The sequence below is a fragment of the Furipterus horrens genome, unplaced genomic scaffold (genome assembly GCF_987537825.1).
Source record: "Furipterus horrens unplaced genomic scaffold, mFurHor1.1.pri manual_scaffold_7, whole genome shotgun sequence".
Lineage (NCBI taxonomy): Eukaryota > Metazoa > Chordata > Mammalia > Chiroptera > Furipteridae > Furipterus > Furipterus horrens.
Window position 1 is genome coordinate 10,089,485 of NW_028327177.1, and position 23,762 is coordinate 10,113,246.

The 23,762-nt window shown below is 37.5% G+C and overlaps 1 protein-coding gene across 3 annotated transcripts in view; it reads left to right on the forward strand.

Moving 5' to 3' along the window:
- TATDN1 (TatD DNase domain containing 1) overlaps window positions 1-23,568 on the forward strand; it is a 30,681-nt gene extending 7,113 nt beyond the window's left edge. Inside the window, exons 3-13 of one of the 3 annotated variants that reach the window (XR_016512348.1) lie at window positions 442-491; window positions 3,328-3,391; window positions 4,571-4,714; window positions 4,813-4,855; window positions 12,501-12,586; window positions 12,671-12,711; window positions 14,635-14,711; window positions 19,025-19,095; window positions 20,087-20,213; window positions 21,586-21,783; window positions 23,028-23,125. Coding sequence is in view for 1 of the 3 variants with exons in the window: in XM_090283388.1 (XP_090139514.1) it covers window positions 442-491; window positions 3,328-3,391; window positions 4,571-4,714; window positions 4,813-4,855; window positions 12,501-12,586; window positions 12,671-12,711; window positions 14,635-14,711; window positions 19,025-19,095; window positions 20,087-20,213; window positions 23,028-23,130 (806 nt within the window). In the remaining 2 variants the exon portion in view is untranslated. Of the gene's footprint in view, window positions 1-441; window positions 492-3,327; window positions 3,392-4,570; window positions 4,715-4,812; window positions 4,856-12,500; window positions 12,587-12,670; window positions 12,712-14,634; window positions 14,712-19,024; window positions 19,096-20,086; window positions 20,214-21,585; window positions 21,784-23,027 lie in introns of all 3 variants that reach the window. The other 2 variants (XR_016512349.1, XM_090283388.1) reach the window with 2 other exon arrangements.
- The last annotated feature ends 194 nt before the right edge of the window (window positions 23,569-23,762 follow it).

A 23,762-nucleotide genomic window follows, 5' to 3' on the forward strand; every position in this document is an offset into this window, starting at 1 on the left:
GGAATACGGCATTAACTAAAATTTTAAAATAGGTGGTATATTTTGGGAGGTATTGCAGATATATTCTGAAAAGCCATAGTAAAAATAATTTTAATGATTGACTTATTTTTATTAAAAAAAAAATTTATCAACAAGTTTGAAATTCAAGGCAAATGACATAAATTGTAGGGAGTGGATTTCTCTTTGGTTTGAATCTCTGAGTTTTGTTACTTTTCTCCCTTTTGGCCAACAGAATAAAAATAAAATTAAATGGATAAATTCATCTAGTTTGCCTCATATGGGTTTCTTTTTCTTCTTTTTTAAAGGTTATCACTAACATTATTATTATGGATAAATGCTCATCAAATAGTATTGATTTGATTTTGATTTAGTAAATGTGATTCTATAGATAAATGGATATTTATTTACCAGGCTACTGATTTTGGGCTTCATCTTTTCCAGATGACTTACAAGATGTAATACAGAGAGCTGTCCAAATTGGTGTTGAAAAGGTAACATATAATTTTTGATGCTCTTGAGATTTGTTTAAAAACTAAATTTTCATTAAAATACTGCAGAATAGAAGTGAAAGATCCAGTGCCACACTTGGCTTTTTAAAAAAATTCTCACCCAAGGACATGTTTCCATGGAGTTTTAGAGAAAGAAAGACGGGTGGGGGTGGGGGGAAGAGAGAAACATCGATGCAAAAGAGACACATCGACTGGTCGCCTCCTGGACGCCCCCCAACTGGAGATTGAACTTGCAACCTAGGTATGTGCCCTGACAGGGAATTAAACTGGCAACCTTTCGGTGCACAGAACAATGCTCCAACCAACTGAGCCATGCAGCCAGGGCCACACTTGGCATTTCTGAGTATATATTGTTAATATATAACATTAGGAAGTTAATGATATAAAATATACCAACATGTTCTGTTCACAGCAATTAAAATGACATAAACCTCATGGGTGTTTAGTTCTTCCAGATGATCAGAAATGTGGTAAAGAGCAAAATCCCTTTGAAATTGTTTTTAAACCTATCTCAATTAAGAAGAGGCAACTTTAAGTGCATATTATGACATACATTAACATTTATTAAAAAGATGTGTCTGTCACCAAGTCTAGTTTTTACAATATGGGTATACCGTTTCAAATAACATTTTTTACTTTTTAGTAATCATTATCAGGAAAATTCCTGCTACTTTTTTAGAGAGTTCTCACAAATGAATATTAGTGCAGTGTTAAATTCTTTGAGTAGTTATTTTTAAAAATTTATATTTAAAAAAAATAGCAAGCTAGCCCACCCATGTGCTCAAGAAACGAGGCTAAATCCCATAGTGTGGTATCAGCACACCTGGTGGCCACTGCTTCTGAGTTGAATAACCTCCATTCTGAAAAGCAGTACTGCTGACCAAATGCGTTCTGCAGTCTCCAGCTCGAAAATTGTATGTTGTTATTCACAAGTAATAAGGAAAGATAAAGTTACAACCCTGATTTCTCACAATGTGTGGTCCTTTCATGGAGTGCTTTTTCTGTACACTTTTGCTGCTCCTGAATTTTTATGAGCCAGCCACGAAGAGTTTAATCTTAACATTTCTAATCGCACATACATGGGCTTAGGAATGACAGGCCATCACAAACCTGACTTCCACCCTCAGCTTTATTCTTCACAGCTTTGTCACCTGGGGTGCTTCCTCTCTCTGGGCTTCAGTTTTCTCCTCTGTACTTGGAGAAGGATGATAGCAGATAATAGCAACCTAAATGCAAAGCGCTTGATATTGTATCAGGCATAAGGTAAACAACCTTTATTGTGTTTAAGGTGGAAGTCACCGTGGTGTTATCATCATCATCATCATCATATTGTAAACTGGGAGAGGCTATTACGCTCTCCAGTCTTGCCCTAACTTTTTTCGTGTATTGAAAAAAGTTACAGATGAAATAAAACAGTAGACTTGATTAGAAGCTATTTTATATAATTCAAATACTGACTGGCACATGGTCTTGCATTAACTAATTAGGTAATGTTAGTACAGTTTTCCGAAATTTTTGTTGATATCTTATATCTTGTGTTTTACTGGGAGTTGAGGATTTAATTATGGCTATGCATCCCCTGAGTAGATACTCAATATCGTAAGTTTAAATGTCTGTACCATTTGTATTTCCTCCGGTGTTTTGTATGCTTTCTCTTTAGGTGTGTACCTAGAATGAATTCTTCATTAAGCTCAGTGAGACTCTTGAAGTATGCTTTTAAAAATAATATCCCTTTGTACTTAAATGACTTCTTTAGAAGAATGTCACTTAAGCAGTACTTCCTTAGTAGTCACCATCAACACATAGCTCTTTAGTGGCAATTTCCTTTTAACAAATTAGCAAAGATGATGTTCTAAATGCCATTAATGGCTATCTTTGTAGAAGTATGCTTCTTTGCCAAGAGCTATAAATTTCCCTATAAAGCATTTATCAATATGTATTAACCCAGTGTATGTATTAATATATATCAATACATATTAATCTTTTGGTTTCAAAACCCCTTCATGTTTTTCTAGTATTATTGAGGACCCCCAAAAACTTTTGTTTATATGGGTTTATCTGTTGGTATATACTGTATTAGAAATTAGAACAGAAAAAATTTTAATATTATTAATTAACTTAAAAATAATACCATTATATAATGAATAGCATATTTTTCATAAAAATGTATTTTGAGAACCAAAATAAATTAGTGACATGAGTGGAATTGTTTTGAAATTTTTAACATCTCTGTAATGTCTGTCTTCATGGAAGACTGCTGAACTTATACATCTGTTTCTGCACTCTGTCAGGATATTACACGTTATGTAGCCTTTGGGTGCCTCATTGTCACTTGTGACAGGATGAGCAAAAAAGGCAAAGAGCATCTTAGTAGTATTATGAAAATGGTTTGATCTCCTGGGGATTTTGGGATGACACTTGGGAGAATGTTGACTTAGCGCTATGGAATAACTGAATCAGATGAGCAGAATTCTGAAATCGGAGGTCTTTAGTTAGTTATTCAGTCTTTTGCACCGTTTCACAGCCTGATCTCTGTCCCCAAGGAACTCAAGGAACTGATAGGAAAGACAGACATGTGAATACATTTCAGTAGGTAGTATTGGTGAATTTTGAGTATTGTGTGTCTGCGCATACGTGTGGAAGAGAGGTAGACAAGGACCACTTTGTAGGAGGTGATCTTTCATTAAATTTTAAAGGACAGGTAGGTATGTGACAGTCTAAGAGAGAAGCATTCTGGGAGGAAGCTGCTGCAGGAAGGCATGTTTGTGGACCACTGCTGGTACCTTGTTAAAGTGGGCTTAATTTATTTTTGTTTCAGTTTATGATTACAGGTGGAAATCTGCAGGACAGTAAAGATGCACTGCAGTTGGCACAAACAAATGGTATCCTCATATTACTTTTACCAGAACAAATAATGAATTAAGTTATTTTGAAGAAGTCTTTCTGAGAACTGCTTCAGGTACAAAGCAATGGACCATGATGGTAGAAATAGCAGGAAAGTAGACTGATTTCAATGGGACATGAGTAAGATGAAAAACTTCAGAGTGCCCATTGGTATAGCAGAGCTTGACAAAACCCTCTCATTGTATTTAAGATTTCCGTTAATGAGAGTTCAGGTCACCAGATATATAATTTAACCTCAAATATTTCTGATGTAGAATTTTTGTGTGTATATTGTAATGTATTTAAGATAAGAGTTGCTTTTTATTTGCTCTTTTTTAACTTAAGCTGTGAAAAATCATTTATTAAATATTTATTATGCAGACCAGACACTCCCAGGAATGCAAGTAATTATATACTACATAATCTCTCATATGCTTACTTTATGTTCACACATTCTGCATTTATTTAATATCTTTGAAGTGTTGGAACCAATTTCAAAAGGCACCCTAATTATATAAAATACCTTCTTTATCTGGCATTCATTTTCTTATTAATAACCTTCTTTGAGGGGTGGGGACATGCTTCATTTGCTGGACACTGAAAAATTAGACATTCTCTGTTATTTTTCAAAATACTGGCTTATTAAAAGCCTTGTTGATGGAAATCTTCTCTTCAGGATTCACATTTATGTTCCATTCAGTTAAAACTATCAAACAGTATGCCCTTCAAATAAGTGAGCTTTAGTTTGTATTAGAAAGACAATTTCGCACTTCCACCTCTTTAAGTCACCTTTTTTAAGGGGAAGGAATACACATTTTAACTGTTAAATACATGAATAGTGGCTATAAGAGATAAAACTAGCTATTGGCATTTAATTCTATAAGAAATTGTTGCATTTTCCATTTTGCAAGGCTTGGCAAATACCAAGCTTTGGAGAGTTCCAAAAATTGTTTTTACCAATGTGTTAAGGCATATTTGCCATCTTCTTTCATACTTTGTTGAAGTATTCCAAAAGCTCTTATATGATTAATCTAATGCAGATCTGGCAGTTTGAATAATTTATGGCTATTGTTAAAAATTAACCATTTGAAATTAATTGATACTCTCATTTATGCATATTAAATTAAATATTAAAAAAAATATTTTGAAAATAACCCTAGGACATTATTTTGTGCTAGATATGTTCTTCAGTACAGTTGGATGTCATCCTACAAGATGTGATGATTTTGAAAAGAATAACCCTGATCTTTATTTCATGGAATTGCTCAGTCTTGCTGAAAACAACAAGGGAAAAGTTGTAGCAATAGGGGAATGTGGACTCGGTAAGTGCCCACCTTGCCCCGTTAGAGTGACCTTGAAAATAATTGATTTGTTCCGTACAACTCATGAGTAATTATTGATTCTTTTTTATCTTTTGAAGATTTTGACCGACTACAGTTTTGTCCCAAAGATACTCAGCTCAAGTAAGGAAATTCATTGACTTTAGAAAATATTGTAAACTCTTATTAAGAGTGTTTTTTTAATCACTTTTGACATTCTAAATATGAAGTTGGATATACCATCAGGATTTTTTGTTTTTCCCATTGTATATCAAAAGTTAAGTGAAACCAATTCCATGCATGTAATTCCTAAGGGATGGAAGGATAGTTTCTTTATTAATTGACCATTTAATTTGATCTTAATGGTAGAAATAAGGGATGCCTTTTATACAGTAGAGACTTTTTGCTTTTTATTGCCTTAATAAATGCATTCATACATAAACCATTCCAATGGAATGAATTAAATTCATTTGTGGGGGATATGATTTAAGAGCAAAGGTGATCAAAAGAGACAGGATCAATCCCCAAAGCTAGAAAAACTTATTTTACTCTTGCTGGGCGTTGGATGTTGTCACTTGGGACAGGAGACTCCTTTCACTAGAGCGGTGTTGAGAGTGGCGGCTCTTAGAAAACAACGAAACGTAAAGCCTTGGGGACTTCCTATATCCTGTTGTCTGTAGCGTTTATTTGGAGCTCCTGTCATACTGATGAGCAGTAGTACAGGCTGAAAATAAAAATTAGATCATAGGCTCAAATGAAGACATGTGCATTTTGTTGAATTTCAGAAACTGTCTTTAATTATCAAGATGATAAAATGTTACAATGGGCTTCTAAAGGAGGTTTATGTTACTATTCAACCATTCAGCATATATTTATAGAGTAATATATGCCAGAAACTGCTAGGAACTCAGTAGACAAAAATATGACTAAGGGCCCTGGCTGATATGGTTCAGTAGATTGAGTGTGGCCTGCAAACCAAAGGGATGCTGGTTCGATTCCCAGTCAGGGCACAGGCCTGGATTGCGGGCCAGGTCCCCAGTCGGGGGCATATGAGAGGCAACCACAAATTGATGTTTCTCTTCCTCTATTTCTCCCTCCCTTCCTTCCTCTAAAAATAGTCTTTTAAAAAAAATTTTAAAGGTTTTAAAAAATATGAATAAGGTATAATATATGACCCTAGAACAATTTAAGAATATATAGCCCTCCATCTGCTTAGTTGCTTATATATGAACCACCCAGCTATTTCATAATTTTTTTGGAAGATTTTTATTTATTTATTTTTAGAGAGAGGGGAAGGGAGGAAAAGAGAGAGAAAAACATTGATGTGTGAGAGAAACATCGATCAGTTGCCTCTTGTACGCACCTTAACCAGGGACCTGGCCCGCAACCTAGGCATGTGCCCCGATCAGAATCTAATTGAGTCGGCAGCCTTTTGCTTTGCAGGACTGCACCCAACCAACTGAGCTACACAGGTCAGGACATCTGTGATAATATTTAATAATTAATCATTTTTTCATATGGCCAGTGTTAAGCCAGTGACTTGATGGCTTGACGGGATTTTAAAATAACACACGCCAAAAGTATACTTTCTCCCCCTTCCCTACCCACCACAAACAGCCCCAAATGTCCAGTGCAGTTGAAAATGCCTGTGGTGAGAAGCATGTTGACTAGTGAGTCTGTCATACCCTACACATAAGCTCCAAAATTACTGGAGCACGAAGGTCCATGACCAAGTGACGTAGGATGGATTAGAGTAATGTTCTCTTTCCTTCAGTCCTCTCATGTTTATAGCCCTATCCGAGCTGTTCCATGAGTAACGTGATATTTGCTGTGTTTTTCAAGGTGGTTCATGTGATTGCCGGCAGGATCACTAAATCCCTTTTTCTCTTGACTATCATGTAGGTCAGCTCACTTAACCTTAAAAGTTCACGTATTCACATTTAAATAGAAAAAAACAGTTGTCTGTAGTAGTTTCTTAGGTTAAGCCCACAGATCATAATTCCTCCACTCAATGTCTGTTTTCAGCCAAGATGAACCTCTTAAGCAAAGACTGTGGTGTGACAAGGGCAGTGGCAGAGTCCCCCAAGATTTCTTGCCCACGTGACTTTTCATCTGTGAGTTAAAACTGATTCCCAAATGCAATGTAAAGAACTTTAAACTCAATTTTTTGTATTAAATGAAAACAGTAATAGTATCAGTTCTATTTTACTGCTCTGAGGATACTTCATCATCTTAAGATCGGAACTTAATATGTATAGCAGGCTATACTTTATGCTTTAACACACACACTGGTTGTCCAGATGTTAATCTGTAATGAGAGTTCAAACTCCATTCAGTAAATAGTTACCAAGTGCCTCCAGTATGCTACAGGGAAGAATAACACATTAGAATTCCTGTGAGTTATGGATGATTGTTGAAGGACAGATATATTGATTCTGATGTTCTTCGGAAGCTCTGGCTGGGATAAGCTGGGCACCCGACTGGAATGTGTGCTACGTGTGATCACACAAACTGTTTTCTTACTTGAGCAGCTATTTTATTGAGGCTGCTTATGTGTGTCAGAGGGGCCCACAACTTCAGCTACGCAGCTTTCGTACTGAAAGAACTCAACTTTTTGTAGGTCCTATTCCACGTTTAATTTAAAGTAACTATTGCACAAAATGCCTGCCTAGCAAAGGCTGTACTCCAGACCTGTAAGGAAATTTTTAGTTTTTTATGTAAAATGTCTTTGCTGCTTCTGGCCAACACCACAACCATGTGGAAACATATTTTTGGAAGCAAACCTTTAATTTTATACAATATATACTATGGAGAGCAAAGAAAATTTAAGAACTACTTGTTTTTCCTTTTTTAAAAAAATTTATTTTTAGAGAGGGGAGGGAGGGAGAAAGATGGAGAGAGAAGTACCGATGTGTGAGAGAAGCATTGACTAGTTGCCTCTCACATAACCCCACCTGGGGACGTGGTCTGCAACCCAGACATGTGCCCTGACCAGGAATTGAACCAGCGACTTTTCAGTTCATAGGCTGACGCTCATTCCACTGAGCCACACTAGCCTGGGTTCCTTTTGTTTTTCTTTTCTTTCTTTTTTTTACAGAATGGAATCCACTGTGTTGAAGACTCTTGATGATATGTGTTATTTCTAAGCATTTAAAGAAATACATTGGAATAAAATCTGATGTGATCGTGGTCATTAAATGGATTTGTTTGGAAAGTTATATTTTAGTCACGAATTTTCTTGTATGAGGACATATATAATTAAATATACATAATTAAATAGGTTGGAAAATTGCTATCAAAAATGTGTGTGGACAGCAGAGGGAAGGACTCACTGACTGTGGGAGTCAGAGAAGGCTTTGCTAAGGTGACAGGATGTGAGCGAGGCCTCTTCCAGAGCAGATAGAACTAAAGACAAACTACAATAGAAATTTCAAAAGATGTGGGGTTCAATTTGAGTTTTATGGAAATTATAAAACATCAAATGACTTTGTAAAAGCATGACACACCAGTAGTACTCACATTTGGATTGTTGTTAAGGAACACCTCACAGTGGTCAGAATGGCCATCATAAACAAATCTACAAACATGTGCAGGTGAGGAGTGGAGAACAGGGAACCCCAGTGCACTGCTGGTGGGAATGCAGGCGGGTGCAGCCACTATGGAAAACAATATGGAATTTCTTCAAAAAACTAAAAATGGAACTGCCTTTTGACCCAGTGATTCCACTGCTAGGATTATACCCTAAGAATCCTGAAACACCAATTCAGAAGAACCTAAGCACCCCTATGTTCATAGCAGCACTATTCACAATAGCCAAGCGCTGGAAACAGCCTAAGTGCCCATCTGTAGATGAGTGGATCAAAAAACTGTGGTACATTTACACAATGGAATACTATGCAGCAGAGAGAAAGAAGGAACTCCTGCCATTTGTGACAGCATGGATGGAGCTGGAGAGTATTATGCTAAGTGAAATAAGCCAGGTGGCAAAAGACAAATACCACATGATATAACCTAACACGGGACACTAATGAACAACACAAACAAGCAAAACAGAACCAGAGGCACGGAAACAAGGAACAGACTGACAGTGACCGGAGGGGAGGGGGCAAGTGGGGGAAAGAAGGGGAAGGTCTAGTCAAGGAACTAGTATGACCCATGGACATGGACAACGGGGTGGGGTTTGAATTTGGAAGAAGGAGAGGGAGGAGCAATGGGGGAAAAAATGAGACAACTGTAATAGAACAAGTTTAAAAAAGATTGTTTTTCAAAGAATCAACTTGGATTCGTTGATTAAAAAAAGAAAAAGGAAACAAATGCCCATGATTCCACCTTGGCTCCCTCCCTTCCCCCTAGCGTGTCCTGACAGCATGCAGTTCCTGTTTGCACACCAGCTCCCTGCTTGTTTCAGCCGTGCTCACATTGTACTGAGAATACATTTGCCGCCCCATCCTCTCCGACAGTTAGCTAGTGTCTCTGCGTTCTTCAAAGGCATGTACCAAGTCCTACTCACATAGTTCCCATAGTCCCCAGCATAGGACTTTCAGCGCGTGGTAGGTACTTTTAATAACCTTTTTCTGTTGGATCTGTTTGAAAGAGTTTATAGTTGGGTCTCTGCTTTTATGCCATTTGAAACAACCCATGTAAAATTTGTCAGGTTTTTTTTTTTTTTTTTTTTTTTAGTATCTGGAAAAAGATATATGAGAAATGAAAAGCAGAATATAATGTAATAGGTTAGGAGGCAGGACAAAAAAACTGCAGTAGATAGTGTCTGAAAAATGGTAGGTAAAGGCAGCATCATGTTAAAATTTAAAGATCTTTGGAGTCAACAGCTTTGGGTCTGAATCATAATTGCCATTTGGTAGCTGTATATCCCTTTATAAATCTCAGCTTCGTAAAATGATGATAATACCTCCTACCTTTTTAGCATTTGATAGTGGGACTTGTGCTGTGAGTAGCATAGAGTGAGGGCTCGGTAAATTGGGCTGGTATACAGTGGTCCCTCACTTACCGCGGGTGTTACGTTCTAGACCCCCCGCGGTCGGTGAGAATCCGCGGAGTAGGAACCTTACATCTATTTTCGTATTTACTGTACAGGACCGCAGAATCCCGCGATATAGCGAAAGATCCGCGATAAATAATTAAATATATTTTTTAAAATCCTGTGATACAGTGAGGCCGCAATAAGTGAACCACGATATAGAGATGGACTACTGTGTTCTTTTTAGAAATATTGACATTCTAAAGGAAAATCGTGGCTATAGTTTTTGTTTGGGATTTTGAAAATATTTTTTAAAGAGCAAAAAAAAGGATAAAAACCAGAAAAAGGCCTGGTTTAGTTACAGGAAGGCTATCCTGTAAGCATACCCTGTGTTCTCAATTTCTCTGCCCTGTGCTCCACTTCTTACCTTGTTGCAAGGCAGCGCTCTGTTCTCTTGAGTGGGAGGAATTTGCTTTGGGCATTTCTCTTGGGGTTTTAAAATGTTAATACGGTGCAGGGCTTTTCTCTCTCTCTCTCTTTTTTTTCTTTTTTCTTTTTTAACTTAAAAATTCTAAGTAATCGTCAGGGGACCTCAGAGATGAGAGACTGAGGCCATCCCTGCCATCAACAAGTTTAGAGGCGGGGTTACCACGATTTAAGGTTCCCTGGTGTAATGCATTTGTCTCATCTGATGAGTAAACGCTGCTGCTCTGAGCCTGGACGTTTCAAGCCCTTGTCCTTAGTTATTGGTGACTCTAAAACATAAGCAGCAGCAATATAATCAGAATGAAATTACAGCTTCACTAAAATGAGCAAATCTAACTTAAGAATGATTTCCATTTATGAACTAAGAAAATTCATAACAGAGAAGTCCCATAATAAGTGCCAGTTCTGCCCTTTAACTTAGTTAGTTCTAGTTAACCATGGCAGGGTTGTTTTTTCCTTAAAAATACTAGTCATTTGATTTTAGGTACCACTTGTCCTCAATTTGTATCATTAGGAATAATTTTTTTCCACATGGCTTCCTTACGATACCTGTCTAGCTTGAGCACATGCACCTTTCTTTTCTAAAAAATACACAGAATTCTGTAGACATGTTGCTTGGGTATCTGTTATTTTTATAAACTGTACTCTTGCTTACTCTGTGATAGGAAGGCTAATGTCTAAGCTGATCATTAGCTTCTGTAAATCTCCCGTGTGGTCATGTGGCCTGAAAAAAATGTTCAGCTTAGAGGGGAGGACACAGCAAGCGGAGAGCACTGTCTGCCGTGTAGCCCGAGGCTAAATGCCCCGTGAAGCCCAGGTGATGACTGGAGCACCCTTAATTGCTGACCTTGAACTACTTCATAGGTTATGGAAATAGCGACTGGAGTTATGATTTAAATCTTTCCCCCCCTAGTTTTCGCTTGCGTTTCCAACACTGAAATTATAGCATTTTAAAAATATTTTTGCTTATTCTAACCCAGCAGAATTTGAAAAGGTGTTTTAAAAACCTGAACATTGGGTAATGAAAGACATAGACCACCGATTTTAGGAAGACTATGTCTTTAAGAGGTATTATCTCTGTTTTTAATTTTGAAATTTAGCATTTTCAGGGATACTGAAGGGTACTCCCGGAAAGTAGTTATTCTGCACTTCAGGAGACAAAGAGATTTAAGTTAAACACAGAAGTTATTCCCCAAGATCAAAGGGCCTAGAAGAGAGAAACCCCTTAGAATATAATAAGACACTTATTGTCTTAACTCCTGGTTTCATTTAGAACTAAACCACTTGACTATTAAGGAGAACAAGAGGGAGCACTGTGGTAAAAACAAAAAACAACAAGAAAACAGACCCCCTGCCCCTCACTACCTGATTCTATCCTCTGGGTATGATCGTTATATTGTGGGACCAGGAAGAGGCTTCTTTGAAACGCCACCAGTTTTGGTTGTTTGGGCTGGGACTTGGGATTGGGGCACAAAGTTCCGGTTCCAGGTCTGCCATGTTGTGCATGTGTTGTGATCTTGGACAAGGTCCTACCCACCTCTGACACTGGCTCTTGTGCTGTACGAGGGCTGTTTCAGGATCACATGAGAGAATGGCACCTGGCGCTTGAAAACCCTTTCATGAAAAGTACTCTGAAATATTCAGGGCTGCCATGTTATGGTGATTTTCATTTTGCTGAAAAACGGAGTATTTCCGTTCTTGTGCTCTTTTAACAGGTCCTTGTATTTAGCTTTTATGAAGTCCTCCTTTTTATTCAGTGGCAGTAATTTCTTACACAACAGCACGTAGGAAACAGTACAAAGCTCTGCCTGGCTTCTCACGAGCAAGCTGCCTCCCGCCGATGGTGCTCAGCCAGCTCTCAGGGCAAGGGGCCCACTGTGTGCCTTCCCCTGCCAACATGTGGCGCAGGGAAGGGACCCCACACGTTCCAGGAGGGTGTCTGCTTCATCTGCTGAAGTTTGGTTGGAAAACTTGTTAAAAGGAATTATTTGGGGGAATATCCCCCATACCTCTAAACTTGAACTTCATAGCTCTTAACTTCTAGCAATCAATAGTAAAGGACTACCTAATTTACCCATTAGTTATAATCATTTCTGAAAATAATTTTGTAACCCCAGAAAAATGAAATATCCCTTTCCAACAGATGTGTTATAAAAAGCCTTTGGCTAAGCCTGGGCAAAGCCTGATGTGTTCTAAATGTCTGAATTTACTCTTTCTGTCCTTTAATTTCTAGGGAAATTCCTTTAACTAGAAAAGATCATTTGATAATTGTTTTTCTCATGGTAAAACAAAAAGTTTTAAGAAGAAAATTTTTGTATTATGCAGATATTTTGAAAAGCAATTTGAATTGTCAGAACAGACAAAATTACCCATGTTTCTTCACTGTCGAAACTCACATGCTGAGTTTTTGGGTGAGTTAAAGCTAAAATATTTAGAATTTAAGTTTTGCAACAAAGTCAACTGTTTGCTAAAAGTTCTCTGTTTTTTACTCACAGACATAATGAAGAGAAATAGAGATCGGTGTGTAGGTGGAGTAGTAAGTATAAGAGTTGTTTAATAGATGCTGTTGGTTATTAAGGCTGGCCTCTAATTCAGATGTCAGCAATGAAGTTATTAACTCTTCTCACATCACTTAAAGGACATGTAAATTTACTTTGTTCAAAGTGCAGGAATGAGTATAGAATTTTCACAAGAAATCCCTTAAATGTACTCATTTTACTATAACAGTGTGATATTTTTTCTCTGCCTCTTCTATCAGCCATTCTTAAATTTGAGCAAAATAGAACTAATTTTAATAATACTTGAAAATAATTTGGCATTCATTTCAGGTTTGCCTTCCTAACTTTCTGTCTACTGTATTCATTGATTTACTGCCACTCTCAGATTCATCCTCTTTTCTGTGATTTGCTTCTACCCTAAACACTTCTCCTGTATGGTCATTTCCATCGTTAATCTTGAGACAGTTCCCTTAAATATTATCTGCCCGTCACTGGACTCAAGTATCCATCCATATCAGTGATTTTTAATCTTTTTGAGGTCATGGACTTTGAGTATCTGCCCCAGAAACTCAGATATGTAAATTTTCATACATAATTTCAGGAGAGACTCGCTGGTCTCCAGCAAAAAGAACCTGTTACCCAGGTATATAAAATCACATAGCTATACTTTGCGAATTAAGGAAGGAGGAATAGCACTGTGTACTAATTATATACCCAAATGTATTGCTTTGACAGTTTCATATTCTAAGCTTTTAGTCTCATATTTCATATATACCAGTGATATGCATGCTTTTTGAATTGCTGGAGTGTTAAATGTTACTGTGCCCATTTTTATCTGTAGTTTACTGACCCTGTAATTCATCCTTTAAGAGCAGTGTGGGGAAATTGAGAAAGGCTTTCATGAATGCTCTTCGTATTCCTGGTGGCACCTACAACCTTCAGGCCCTACCTCTCAGCCCATTTGCTTTATTTCTAAATAAGAATTTACTTGGATGATTCTATAATAGTTAAAAAAAGTAACAGCAACAACAAATCCAACGTAAATGTTTGACTTTTATTAAAGAGATTGCCGAGTAAAGAATAACTTAATTATCTGAAATGGTTTATGAGGAGTCATATTTAAAATTATTTTGATATTGCTGGAGGCTGTGTCTTCTAGTCAGCTGGGAATGCCGAGGGTAAAAATAAAAACTTTTAGGCAGTTGTGTAACAGCTTTATTTGTTGTTGAGAAACATGTTATCTTTAGTGTATTCAGACTCTAGGCTCAGTATGAATATGATATCACTGGTCAGACGTGTTTAAAGGTGTGATTGTTACTTACTGGTTTTGGTTACATAAATACATCCAGATTATGAAAACTAAGCCTTAACTCTTATGTCTTTGAAAGAGGAAAACAGCATCTCAATTTGCGGCAGGGGTGGGGGCTACTGAGCTTCTATTATTGACTATATAACAATATACATTGTTTTAGCAACGTTCTCACAACCTCTTTATAAACGGTCATAAAATTTGCCTCTTAAAACTAGTTTCTAGTAAAAAGTATCCTCTAACAGGAAAATCAAACATATCAAAGTATTTTTTACGTAGTTCTGTAGCATTTCTAACTTCCTCTTATGCTGTTGCCTAAGAACATGGCTCTCTAGGGCAGTCTGCCTTCTTGGAGATGCATGCTAATGTTTACATGCAGTAATGCTGGTGGAGTGTCCACACAGCCACAATGACAGAAATTCCAGGCGACCAACTAACTCCTCTTTGCCACATGTCATTGGAGATGATGACAGGTTATAATTGTGAACATTAATTTGAAAACAAAAAATTGTGGGGGCCACCACATTTGAAATCTGTGGTCCAAAACAAGTACTAATGCACTTGTATTTTTGCTTAGAAAAGCTTATAAATTTTATTTAGAATTTTAAAGGAAGTCATTAATTATAATAAAATGATACCTGTATGTCTTTAGGTGCATTCATTTGATGGCACCAAGGAAGCAGCAGCTGCTTTGATTGACATGGATCTCTATATAGGATTTAATGGTTGGTAGGTTCTTGTTTTCTGTTTGTTTGTTTGTTTTTTAGCTTTTATATTACTCTGATTCCTTAAATTGTCTTTATAGTAAATTGCTGATAATGATAAAAGTTTTTATTTAAGTTATTTTGCATTGACCTTGGCCTGAGAATTTCAGTGAATATGTAAGAAAATAAATGGTACTATTACAAGTTAAAGCTCAAACTTTAAAAACTACTACCCTATGTTCCAGTAATGGAAAATGTGTGGAGCTCAGCAGCTAGCCTTCTCTAGCAATGCAATTTATCCACAGGTTATTTTGTCCCGTTAAAACATGCCTGTTCATAACTGTGTGTCCGCGCATGTGCACATGTGTATACACACACGTGATACCTGACCATGGGGGAAGGTCATACTCTGACATAATCACCCTCTTTATCTCTGGAGGCCATGTAACTGAGGCTTAGAGAGGCTAAGAAACAGGGACAAAGTACAATAAGTCAAAGCGCGAGGACCTGTGCTCCTGCTTCTCACTCGCCGACCTTTCTGCTGTGATGCTAAAGTAAACCTCACACGCCCAGTCCAGGTTCATTTGCTTTCAGATTTGGTGAAGCTCCTCCAGTGTCTTTACAGGATGTCAGTGTAGCTCATGAAGTAAACTGCAAAATAGTACAAGATTGCTTTCCCTCATTAGTGTTTCATTTCATTAAAATTATTTTTCTGATATTAATTTTTACAAAATTCTTGGGAAATAGAATCATGAAATTACCTGTTGGCTCTAGAGTTCAGACTGACTTAAACATCCTAGGTCTGCCTTCCATATTTTAAATTACTTAATTAACTTGTCACGTAATATGCAAAGGAATACATACATATGGAGTAAAAAGTTCAGTAGTACTAAGAGCTTTAAACAGGCTCTCCAGCCTGTCCTCTTACCCATAAGGCAACTTTTCCAGAGACAAGCCACATTCCTGCTTATCCCCTTCTTTCTAAGTAATATGCATTGCTGTTATTAATTCACATGGAGGTATATGAGCACTTAAGTTCAGATCCCATACTGTTCCCCCACTTCCATTGCCTTCCATAGGCAATGTCGTTATTTCAAAACTTTCTGGTTATGTGCATATTCAGTGTTATGTCTGTATATCGTTGACAGCAGGACCATGTGGCGTACCACTTTTTGATTCTCCTGGAGTGAATGCCTTAATACTTTTATTTTATTTCACTGTCTTCAAAACATGAGGAAACCTGCCTAGATAATCCAATAGGTCATTCCTTCCAGACCCTTCCATCTTTCTGCTTGTTTGGACTAGTGTCTTTTCTGTGATAGAACTATTTTTAGATTCCCTGTATTCATTTTTGTTTTGATGGAACACGTTTGAAAAGGAATATAGTCTATTCTTCCCTCTTGAAAGTATGCCTAGATAGTGGATTTAAAAAAAAAACAGAACTTTCATCTGATGTTTTTCTGCAGCATCCTCTCCTATCTAAGGAATTATGATTCTTTAAAGTTATTTTCTGTATGCCGAAAAACGCTCCGAGGTCCTTTTTCTGGTCTCTATCACAAGGGAGGCTTTCTTTAAATGTCATGCAGTTCTTCCCTGTATATTGTAAAAGTTAAAAAGAAGAAAAAAAGGCTGATTGGGATCTCAGTGGTGAGATAGCCCGTCCACTGGCGGCCAGTCCGGTGACCACCTGACATTCTCACCAGGGATCCCTAAATGTCAGCGTGTTGAGATATTCCTCCGGGTTGGGGGTTGGTTCAGTTTCTCCAGAGAGGACTGTCCGATCCCTGCTGGGAAGGGGGTGGAGACCCCTCATGTGCCTGCGCCCTGAAGCAGGGTGGGGCTGGAGAGGCGCTCCTGTGCGGCCTCCATGCCCAGTTCCACGCCTCGGCCCTGCGCTCTGTGCTCGTTCTCCAGTCCAGCCTCTGATTGAAGTTTTCCAGACTGCACACTTCTCTCTCTCCTACCTCCTCTCCCTCCCTTGGCCCTCCTTCCCATCCTTCACCCATGGGTGGGTACAAAAGTAGTCATCTCTGCACCAATTCGTAGGAAGGTAATCTAGGAGTCCCATCTTCTCTTCACCCCAACTTTTCAGATAACCCCTCTTTTCAGTCCCCTGCCTCATCCCAGCCTTTACCAAGTTTTTCCAGTTCTTAGAACTTTCTGGGGGGAATTGACTTATTTGTATCTTCAGTATCTGCAGGCACTTAGCAAGTAAATATAGGTTATCCTTTCTCCATCCACTTTCTGCTTTTTGTATATGAATTAGGGGTTAGAAATGTCTCCTAGTTTCATCAAAATATGCTGTTTCTTTTTTTCCTTGTTATTTTGGATGGCTTTCAAGAGGAGCGGTAGAAGGCCTTTATTCTATCCCTTTGAACCATAAGTCTGTTTCAAATGCTTCTAACTTATCTTGAGTTTTTAAGGACTTAGCTTTTCCTCCCCTACATTAACATAGAATTAATGGATTAGTCATTTATCTAGTCAAAGTCAATATTTCTCTTCTTATTTTGAAATTTAATATATTATACTCTTAATCTGAGTCTCTGTGGTATGGTAATTTATACTATCTATCACAAAGTCTTTGGTTTCTAATGATGAAATTATTAACTTTCCCTCCCTAAGAAAAAGGGCAAGTTTAAAGTTGAGTACGGAATCATAGTTGTTCTTTAAATGGAAAACCTTTTAAATAAGTATACTGGCTCCAATTAAAAATATCTCTTCTGGTACTATTTATTTTGGTATTGAGATCAGTTTTTACAAACTGCCAGGACTGTAATCAAACTAATACGAGACTAATTAACAGGGGAGACGTCCGAACTTACTACGCAGGTGTGTGGGGGTTCTGACGGACACGAGGCCAGCGGACAGGTTGGGCAGCTGAGGCTTATATTGCCATCTTGAGCTAAGAGGTGGGGAACTGTGCTTTGGAACCTCAAAGGGGAGGGAGGCAATTCACAAGGAAATGAAAAGCAAATGTTTGTCGGGACATCTTTAACAATGGGACACTGTGAGGACATTGATCAAAAGGGCCTTGTGCTTAAGTTCATCTCCATCACAGTTCAAACTGTAGTTATTTGTGGTGATAGATCAGTCACTGGTGTAGGTCCTCTTATCTAAGTTCTCTCAGGCAGTTAGAGGGAAGGCCAGGAGTTTGTCTTGTTTTCCTTAAAAATCACAGCTTAAAATAACCCAGTGTCCCCAAAGGCATATTCTGAGGTGGCAATCTTTGCTTCCCCTCAATAGAGCATGTCAATACATTTTAGAAAATATTTATATTGACAAAATATGTAAAGATGGCTGAAAATAAGGATTTTGTTTTTTATTCTAGAGAACACTAAGGCTGGTACTTAGGGCAAACTAGACAGAGATTTCACTCCCACCCCTCCTAAAATCCTAGTAAAATACAATTACAAGAATACAAAAAGGAAAAACCTATAAAAACAACAACAAAAAGCGAGTTTTGCTAGTGGAGAAATGTTCTGTAGATTTGTGGAAGACAGGTAAAACTGGAAGAGAAAGCTTAGACTATACTGCTCTATGTAAATTACTCAGAGGAAGTGAATTCTTTTAAAAAGTTAAGTTTTACTTAGACTCAAAGGAAGTTATTGCATCCCGCAATGGCAGGGTCTGGTTGGAACAGACCTTAATCTGGATTCTGGAAGGATAGTGACAAGGAGAAAATTCTGAGATGTCCTAAATTAAATGACAGCAGGCCAGAGGGCAGAAGGCAGAGACAGGAAGGGGTTAATCATTTAACAGCTGCAGGGCCAGTTAACAAGACTGCGCACATTCCTGTATGTTGTCTGGTGGAATTCTGGATTAACTGCCTGGTGGCTGTTTCCATGATTATCTAGAGAGACTAGCCAGGCGCCATAGCAGCCGCTGCTTGAGCTTTCCAATCTGTTGCCCACAGCCGGTCCCAGGACCAGACATTTCTTCCTGGCAGACTCTGAGCCTACCCCAGAGCTGCCTCACCTCCTCCCACCCCTTATCTATAGGCAATGAAAATTCCTTCAGAACAACGTAAACTCCCTCAAACTCCCTCGCCCCCCAACCTGATGTATAAAAATGCTCAACCACTCTGGTTTAGACTTCATAGCCCAGGGCCGGGTCCTGTTCTTGTGAGCCCCTTCCGTGTAAGAAGACTCTTGGCCTTGGTGGTTTAACTTTCTGTTCAGTGGTTGGAATGTACAAATACAATGGTATACTGCCTCTGTAGCCAACCAGTTTGGGGATTTGGGGTTAGTTTTGTGATGTGTGTCAGACATGTTTATAGTAAGGAAGAGAGTTCTTCATTAAATGCACCTCTTAATTTTAGACATTAATTTTTTTTTTAAGCTCACTGAAAACTGAGGCTAATTTGGAAGTTTTGAAGTCAATACCCAGTGAAAAATTAATGATTGAGACTGGTAAGTTTGTTTTTAGAGCTTTCTCATATTAAACTGTGTCAAAAAATAGAGCTAAAGAAAAGAACAAGTATTTTAAAACAGCACACTCAGCCTCAACAGTTACACTTTTTAGGAAACCTTTGGGTGTTATTGATGGAAAAGTACTTTTACAAGTGACTTTTAGAAGTCTGACAGGGCCTAAGCACTTAAAAGGTATCAGTCACTAAGGTTGCCGTTATGAATATTTTATCAAACAATGAGTCTTAACTAAGCATTTTACCTCAGGATTTCAAAAACTTCAGAATTTTGTTTTATTTTACACAATGTTTTCTTTGCAATGGCCTAGTTTTACAATACTTTTAAAATAGAGTGCAGAAATTTATATCAAACTGGTTTAGTCTAAGAACTTTTGATGATAATAATATTGCCTCTTAAAAGAGTTAGAAGCTAAAATTTTTATCTATATCCTAGAACTCAAGGGTCTTCTTATACATGTGGACTTTTACGGTAAAGTCAAGGCTGAGACATTCTGAAGAAATCAGGTTTATTTCCTGTAAATGAGCTCATTAAAAGTACAATGCTTATAGAATGTGTAAGCAATTATAATTCTTAATTAAGGAAACAGGACAGTGAATAACGCCCGTATTCAAAGTCACTGTTTCATATTCAGTAGAGGCTGTATCAAAATTTGTCTAACCTAAATATTTTCATGTTACAGTTGTATTTCTTTTAGCTTTAGGTCTTTTTAAAAACGTCATACACCAGGAATAATGTTAGCTAGAGGTGAGGAGTATAAAAGTGACTCTTATAAAAACATTTAAGAATTTGTACAGTTCTCAAGATTTTATTTCTAAGATGTGCCTTCTTAGAATTGTTTTCTGTTGCTTTTTGCCACGTTTGAAGCTGAATCATGGCTTGTATTTTAGAGGTTATATATTAGTTTGGTGATGTACATTTAAAAAATAATTCAAAAAGTTCAACTTCCAAAGAGACTTCTATTTGCTAACTCTAGATGCACCATGGTGTGGAGTCAAAAGTACACATGCTGGTTCAAAATATATAAAAACTTCATTTCCTACAAAAAAGAAATGGGAAAATGGGAACTGCTTGAAAGACAGAAATGAACCCTGCCATATAATGTAAGTATTTTGTTTTTGTGGTCTTCCAGAAACATTAAAATCAACCATCAAATAGCACTTAAAATAAACTCAAGGGACATAAAGTTGGGTGAAGTCCAAATGAAGTTCAGATCAAATACCATACCATTTTAGTTCAGTGATTTGGAGGAATTTGTACCTGAATTACTGTATTTCAGCCTCTCTCTTCATTTCCTCTCTACCGCAAGTGGTTTTATTGCTGCAGTGAACTTCATGTGATTTTGGTCATTTGTCATTTCGTAAAAGAGAAATGATCTTTATGCTTTCCATATATAGAAACACCTCAACTGGTTTAAGTTCTGTTTTCATGCAGCTTCCCTGTTGGTGGTTGTAAAAATGCAGTCTTAGCAGGCCTTTTTAATGGTATCTGCACTTGAAATGATTTGACAACCTGAGTAAACCTAAGGAATAACACGAGAGGATTTCCTTTTCCCAACCAAAACAAGGGGTGGTTTTTAAACTTATTTCCTAAAAAAATAATTTAGAATCACTTTTTAAAATTATAATGTTTAGCACATATGAAAAGAGGGCTATTTACTCACCTATCTAACCGTCAAGGAGCTGAAGAGCACATTTTAACTTACAGAAAAACTTTGTTGTATCATTTTAATGGGGACAACGCCATCTAATTTTTTTGTTTGCATAAGCCCACAGTTTGAATCTAGTATGGTTTACCAGTTTAGGCAAATTCAGTCAGGATACAATATTTCTGAACAATTCTTCGGACATTTAAGAGGACATCAAAGGCAAAACCTGGTCTTTTTCCAGCAGCCAGCTTAAGAGAGGAAGTAGTTGCCAACAGTGTGCCCCAGCCCATTTTATATACTGCCTTAATGTCAAGCTGTTGACTTTGTCCACACATTTACAGGACAGTCTTAAGGTGTTTCTAAATGCAGTCAGTTAAGAACTAAAAATGCTTGATTATCCAGCTACAATCATGAATACCAGTTCCAAGTAGGTAGAGCGTGGGAAAATCAACATTTGCAAACTAAAAAGTCTTAAACCACATTTCAAAAACACACATGCCGTAGCCTAATTACTAATTAGCAAAATTCCTACTTACAAAGTCATTTTAATCTACCGCCATCTATTAAACAGTCGTTTTAATTACTTGTATAGAAATCTTCCTTCGAAATAAATGTCTTGAAATACATTATGGAGCTCTTGCCATGTCATTTTACTGAGGCTACACAGAAGAATCAAGACAGTCCCTGCCCCCATCTGTCCTCCCACAAGTAGGTACATTGTGCCAGGCACTTTGGATACGGCATTAAATGAGTGAGACAAGAACTCCTTCCTTCTGGAACAAATGAGCACATAAAAAGTATAATTCAAGGTGGTAATGCTGTTACAGAATATGTTCTGGGACCACAGGACATAGCAGCTGCCTGCCTTGAAGGGAAATAAGAGAACTAAGGTGACATTTCAACTGTTTACCAGTCGGGAGTTATGCCAGACTAAGACAAACACCCCGGGCACAGGCAGACTGCAGGAGGGCGTGGCTGCTCCACGGGAACAGTGAGCTCAGTGTGGCAGAAAGTAGGATGCACAGGTAAGCGATCGGTCTGGGAAGGTAGAGTGAGGCCAGGTTGTGGAGGGCTCTTGTATGCCAGCCGTAGCAGGTCAGATTTTATCGGGACCCAAAGGATTTTAAGCAGGAAAATATCAGCCTTTTTTTTTTTTTAAGCCGTAACTGGTATCAGTGTGGACAAAGGACTGGAAAGGAGAAGGGTACCAGGAATCACGTTGAGTTTGCACAATATTGTGCATGTGAGTTCCGAGTCCAGGTAGTTAACTAGAGGGAGATTCTATAGTTTATGAGGAAAATTGCATCTTCATTGTCAACTTAAATGTTAACAGATTTACTTTTAAGCATATCTTGACTTTCGGATAACAAAAATTTAGTATAGTCAGTTCATTTAGTATATAGTTTAAGCAAGCCTTTTGTGTTAACTTTTATAGAATAAAAAGTTCCACATAGTCTTTAATTTCCATCCCTAATACCTTTAGGTGTTTTATATAAAGAAACTAGTAAAAGGAACAAAAAGCTTAAGACAAAGTCCATTTAAATATTTAACTTTGACTTCAGAACTTTCCAATTCATGTATAAAAGTATTCTATCTATATATAAGAATGCTAGAAAACATTACAGGTAATTACCATTTTAGACAGAGGGACCGAAAGATTAATACCTGGATTATTCTTTCTATTACAGGGGGGCGAGGGGGAGCACAAGAAAAGAGTCTGCCCTGCCCCACTCTGCCTTCCCATAACACATACTGTTCCAAGAAATAACTTCTAAGGTCCTTTTGCTGTCATTGTGCTGGTGATCACGCCACGCTCTTGCTGTCCTTTAGTGCCAGTTCTCCTGATGCATTACACATGTACATACATAAATAAAGCCCAAACAGAAACGAAACAGTCCATCCCTATATATGCAGTGTCTTTTTCCTTTTCAAAAGCCCATCATGACCCAGTAATGAATATCTAATGACTCACAGTTTTAAAGGATTCATTTCCACTGGGTTAGTTCCCTAATTGTGGTACACATAATATAGGCTGGTTTTATAATTATTTTGCAACTGGTTATTTTGCTCTAGTTATATGCAAGACTACTCCAAGAAATCTGTCTCTTATTTAAATATCCTAGCAGTTAAATTTGCTGTAGTGCTGAACACTTTTATACCTGAAGCTTATTAAAGGTGCTAGATTGTTCTTTATGTGGAAAAAGACAAATACCTTTAAAACAGAATATGTATTTGGCAATTTAAACCATCTTTTTTTGTTTTGTTTTAGTCAAATACTGGAGATAATGTCAGCAGTAAGAGACGAAGATCCACTGGAATTAGCCAACACATTATATAACAATACCATTAAAATATTTTTTCCTGACATGTAATTGGTATGTCTTCCATTTTCTGATGTATGTAAAATTCCCTGGTAAAACTTAATGAAAGTTCAATAAAGGAATTCTCTGGGAGTTGTCCATAAAGAGGTATTATATGTCACTGCACACCATCCCCCTTATTTTTATCCATAAAGTCATTATTTTTCTTAGCTTCAAAGAATGAACACCACCAAGTATTTCATTTTATAATCTCTTTAAAAAAGTCCAAAAGGATAATTTTTATGCCAGTGCTGCACACACAGAAGGGCTAACAAATATACTGATTTTTACATCAAAATCAAATACATTCTGGTTCATACCAGATATAAGCCTATTTCTCAACTCACACAATTTCCAAATTTGGACTTTCAAACTCAGTAGTTCAACTATAGTGCTATACTCAAATTTCAAAGTCTCAATCCCTTCTGGCAGCCTACTTTTTCCTTACTTTATAAAACAGTCTACATATATCCTTTATACTCTGGTCCAAATTATTTTATTTCCTTGATTTAATGTGGTTTCCTCTGATTTGCGTTTTTATTCTCCCATCTTGAAGAAACACTGGGGGCCTGAATGGGATGAATTACACACCTTCACTGAGGAATCTTTGGCACAGCTGGCGCACCGTATCATCATTACATCTA